Source organism: Buceros rhinoceros, unplaced genomic scaffold, assembly GCF_000710305.1.
Source record: "Buceros rhinoceros silvestris isolate BGI_N320 unplaced genomic scaffold, ASM71030v1 scaffold8661, whole genome shotgun sequence".
Lineage (NCBI taxonomy): Eukaryota > Metazoa > Chordata > Aves > Bucerotiformes > Bucerotidae > Buceros > Buceros rhinoceros.
This window is the reverse complement of record NW_010392455.1, coordinates 21,016-26,086: the sequence shown is the minus strand read 5'-3', so window position 1 is coordinate 26,086 and position 5,071 is coordinate 21,016. Positions and strand designations below refer to the sequence as shown.

Below are 5,071 nucleotides of genomic sequence, written 5' to 3'. Positions count from 1 at the left end.
TTCCCTTGGGAGCTAAGGCGGTGAAAACCGAAGCCATTTTCTCATTTTCTCTCTGAGGCTGTGTGTTTCCGAAGCCAGCCCTGCACTAAGCAAATTGTTGCAGAAATAAAAAAAGTAATAATCAAAAAATGCCAAAGCGAGATGTAAACCCATTCGATGCCACTATTCTTAGCTTTAACTGGGATTGGATGGGTTTTGGTAACTCTCAAAATCATTTCCGTTTGCACTAGGACTTTGAAAAAAGTAATTTTTTTCCCTGGATAATATATATGTGCACATACGGCATTATAGTCACAACTGAAATGGTCCGTCCTCACTTCTAATTTCCCATGAATGGTCTTGCTCATGCTAAATTACTTCATCTAGGTCACACAACAGACCCTGTAGTGGATCAACCAAAGTGTTGGTCTCCCAAGTTCCATGCCAAGTCCAGCAGGCCTTATTTATAAAGATAGGGTCAGAAGAGCTTTGCATGCCCTATTCAGGTCATCTGCAACCCTGAAGTTTAAATTTAGGGCTGCTTCCACGGCTAGATGTTTGCACTGACATGGGTTCATCCTTACACTTGCCTACATGTGCTTCTCAGCCTTCTCCCTTCCTCTGCTCAGATCTCTTACCTCTGCCTGGAAGCCTTCTACCAGAATGGCAACAAGAAGGTTGAAGAGCACGTAATTGCCGAACGTCATCAGGGCCACAAAGTAGAGCGCTGCCCATGAGGATGTAGATTCCATCCCATTGTACAGGACCACGTTCCAGTCCTCTTGAGTGAGGATCTGCAGAGAGGTGAAGGGGAAGACTCTCAGTACTCCACTCCTCTCTTGCACAGGCAGATACTGACTCATCCAGTTCTTCCTCTCCTTTTGACCTTTCCTGAGCATAATCATTAGCAGGTCTCATGAGATGAGACAGCAAAACATGCTTTTACTTAGGTCTTTGCCTGTGAGAGCTTTCTTCTGGCCAAACCTCCCCTCTCTGCAGGAAGATCTAGTACACCACCACCCACAGACAGGACTAGCTCAGATCCCAGACACGGGAGCACGAAGGCTGTGCTGGTACAAATCCCATTCTTGGGTGGAGGTATTGCCTCCTCTGATAACCATCACAAGATAATAGATCTGAGGCCAGAGCTGCTGTCTCCTTTCGGGCTGCTCTTTATAAGGCACCTGGAGCTGGAGGAAAGGGTAAGGGACATGATATTTGATGAGAGAAATGATATTGTGTGGCTTGAGAAACTCAGGGAAGCAAAGTGGTGTCCGTTAGGTAAAAGCACTGATGAGCTGGGCCAAAAATTGCGCATATTTGCAAGGCTTTGCTGCAAGAGACCTTCCTCAGAGGCTCCCACTCTCCTGGCTTTACTGGAGTTCAAAAATCCTCCAGTCTAAGAAAAATGGACAGATTCATGCTTACAATGAAAATGGCCTCTAACCCTCCTAAAGCCAAGGTGGCTTTGGGGATAGGAATGCAGTCAGCTGCGCTGAGTCAAGTCCCTCACTAACCGTCAGGAGATGGAGAACTGAGCCCTCATGCTCTGTGCCAGCTCTGTTTCCCAAGGGACCATTAGAATAAATGCAGAAATCTGTGTTTACGTCGGTAAAAGGAAAATGTGAACCCACGAGACTAATGCTGATTCGTCCTTGCTCCTTCCTACAAAGGAAAACTTTGCAAGAAAGTCTATTCTTCACAGCGAAGACTCTGGACTGGTTTCTGCCTTGGACGATACCGTGGTGAACACCTACTCTGCATTTAGAAACTTGACATTGTTCACTTTGTGCTCCACGCGCTGCGCTTGGGCTCTAAAGACTGAGCTTTTAAACTGAAAAGACTAATCTTTATATTTAGGATATCCTGGAAATAGCAGCTTAGTGCTCCGTTGTGGAACACGCCGGTAATTTCAAGCACGTAACAGACCTGTCTGCTGAGGAAACACAACTTTTTATATAAAGGCTTTCCAGCATATGAGCCAGCACCGCCAGCTCTGATTTGCGACAGTATTGGTCACTCCCAGGTAAATGAATTTGTTTGCAAAGTGCGTTTTTGGGGCGGTGAAGGCAAGTCAGGAGACAGAGATGTACAGAACACAAGCAGATCGGACTGGGGGTCCTAATCTTGCCGACTATATGAAGGAAAATAAAGGTGGATTTCCAGGCTGCCTTAGACTTACTGATATGCCCAGTGATGGCTTTGAGTGGATTACTTCTCTATCAGGGCTTACAGAGAGCAGCCGACTCAAACCCAGTCACTACTAACTAGAGCTATTACTCTACGGTGACGTTTCTGTCCAAATTCAACACCCACTGGAATAGGATTGTTTTTTTTTTTAAAGAGAAGTAACGTGTCCAAGTGGTCTACATTAAAACTACACAAAGGATCGAGAGCTTACCTGAAATACAGTCACAATGGCCCAAAGTAAGGAATCAAAGTTCTTTCTGTCTGGAACTGTGTCTCCTGTATCAGTTTTCAGGCTGAACTTGCATCCAAACAGATGCATGCCGAGAATGCTGGAGTGGGAAAACAAGGAGATGGAAGAAACACATCATGGTGTGAAACATGGTTGCAGGGAGGACTGCAGTGATTTTTCAGGCACTTCCCCACCCCCTTCAGAGTTTTGTGTGCCAGTAGTATCTCCAGGGAGAAGGTTTCTGCTTCACCACTGACACCGTCACCAATCAGATCCTGCCATTTGGTTTTTCTGTGTCACATTTCATCACAATTGTCTACACTGAAATCAAATCAGGGATCTCCTTTGCCCAGACAATGACAAACCATGTTACCAGCTCCCTAATCCAGCTGGTTTCCAAGAACCTGAGGAGGATCCTCAGGATCCTGAAGAACATTACAGGGTCAAACAGACAGAGGTCTTAGAGTCTGTACAATCTCCAGCTCAAATACAACACTGGCAGAGCCCAGCTACAGACAGCATCCCGGGACACAGCTAGCGGAGCCTCCCAGGAACTCCAGAGCAGTTGTTGCCTGTTTGTGTACCTCGTTCATCTATGGAATTACATACTGAGACCAAAGGAAGGTACGTAGTCTGTTGAGTGTCAGCCTGTTGTGAGCACTTCGGTCACGCAGGCAGCCTAGCAAGTGCAGTGATTCGTTATTCGAACCCCCCCATCACTTAAGGAAGCCAAACATTTAATTGAAGAAGAGCTGCAGCCTCTGGTACCTGAAGATAAAGATGAAGAGCATGAGCAACATGCAGAAGGTGGCTACGTTGTCCATTGTCTTCATCAGGACTACCAGCTGGCGACGGAGGGCGGGCATGAAGCGCACCAGTTTCAGCACTCGGAGCAGCCGAAAAGTCCGTAGCACAGAGAGGCCTCCGTCCGACTGGCCAATGATCTCCCAGACGCTGCAGGAACACCAGGAGGAGAGGAACTATAACAGGCAGCACCGCGCTGAGAAAGCCCTGAGCAGGCTGGAGTCTTACAGGAGATCACATCCTTTACGCCCTGCTACTTTCTTGTTTCTGAAAAACAACTTCACTTCCCAGCTGTGCAGGCACAAATGCTCACACACAACTGATGTCCTTCACAGGTGGATTCCCTACTCTCAAATTCCCTTGCTGTCTGTGTTTCTGCTAGTCTGCACCACCAGAACCGCTCACCAGCCTAGCCATAAAACACGGCTCACAATATTGTACCGTGGTAACATCCAGAGGGATTTACATTCATTGGGGTGGGTCGGTTTGATCAGGCCACAGACCGGCCTTTGTTCTGGCCTCCATCGCTCCTCCCTTCTCTGCATCAAAGGGATGGGCCAGCTGAAACCAAGAGCACTACCCTACACACACCTTCCTTGTCTCCCTTGACTCCTCTGCCCCAACCGACCGATGGAGGCGTGAACAGCACCTAGAAAGAATCCCAGCAGGGAGGGGCTGCACAAACATCTTGCTCACATGCTGCGACAACCCCAGTTCAGGCTGGAACAGTGTTCCCCTGGGAGGGGACAGTAAACCAGTGCCCTCTCTCTCCCTCCTGCTTGCCCTATTCTGGCCTGAGGTACGTGTTGATTCAGGAGAGGGAGGGCACGCTGCTGGGATGTGGACACTCACAGCCCTCCTTTCCCAGGACCAGTGGAAAATTGACCACAGTGCCAGATGTGTGGCGTAAATAGACTTTGTTCTCCATTTGCCAGGTCCATTTACTTTGGGCAGCCCTTCTAATGACAGGAATCTAAAAGGCCAGCATAATTATAGCACATTATAGCCAGCAAGCCCTGGATTTACACACACCACGTCATTCCTGTTCCCCATCTCACTCCCCAGCTGGTCTGAGCCCTCGGCAGAAAAGTCACAGTGGAGAAAGAACTGGCAGTGACCTGATGACAACTATGATCCCGTCAAAGATGTTGTATGGGTTCTTGATGTAGCCGAAGAGGCCAAAGGCAAGGAGTTTCAGGAGCATCTCCAGGGCAAACATGCTTGTGAAGACGATGTTACTGATCTCCAAGGCGTTGGTCAACTCGTCCGGCTATGGGGCAAAAAAGCAACAAGGTCAAACAGCAGCACAGAGGAAATGGCTAAAGGCTGGTACGTTCCTCCCGCTCTGGGACTTGTACCCATGATGCTCAAAATCTACATCTTCCCACACTCCTTCCAGAAAGCCATGGAGGCAGATAGCGTCTGAGGGGACCAGCAGACAGGACCGGCCTCACGGCCAGTCCTTAGAAACACAGAATCCCAGCGCGTTTCTGGAGCAGCTGCAGAACAACTGTGCCCAACACGTGGCCCCAACCCCCCTAAAGCTATGCGAAGGAGAGGGCTTGTACACAGCGGCAAGATACGATTATCCGGCAAATGGCTAGTATGGCTTGTAAGGCTTCTCTTCGGACTTGCATTGGCCAGGTTGGTTTTACGACTCCACCCCCAGCAGAGCTTTATGGACACTGCTGTACCCCAGCAGGACCGCTGACAGCGCGGCACAGCTCTAGTCACACAGCACGAAGCACCTCTCTTGCAGACAGCTCTTAAGAGGATTAGGAAAGCAAATACCAGGGAAAATCAGTAGGATCAAAAATCTTCTCTCCCTTGAGGTATTTATCTCCCTTTGGAAATTCTGCCCCCCAAAAG

General features: G+C 48.6%; 1 protein-coding gene across 1 annotated transcript in view; it reads right to left on the bottom strand.

Annotated features, from left to right (window-relative positions):
- LOC104500771 (voltage-dependent T-type calcium channel subunit alpha-1H-like) overlaps positions 1 to 4,472 on the bottom strand; it is a gene marked incomplete at both ends in the record, with an annotated part of 14,214 nt that extends 9,742 nt beyond the window's left edge. Inside the window, 4 exons of the mRNA XM_010144481.1 lie at positions 618 to 773; positions 2,381 to 2,498; positions 3,167 to 3,352; positions 4,321 to 4,472. Coding sequence (XP_010142783.1) covers positions 618 to 773; positions 2,381 to 2,498; positions 3,167 to 3,352; positions 4,321 to 4,472 — 612 coding nt within the window. The remainder of the gene's footprint in view (positions 1 to 617; positions 774 to 2,380; positions 2,499 to 3,166; positions 3,353 to 4,320) is intronic.
- Positions 4,473 to 5,071: the final 599 nt, after the last annotated feature.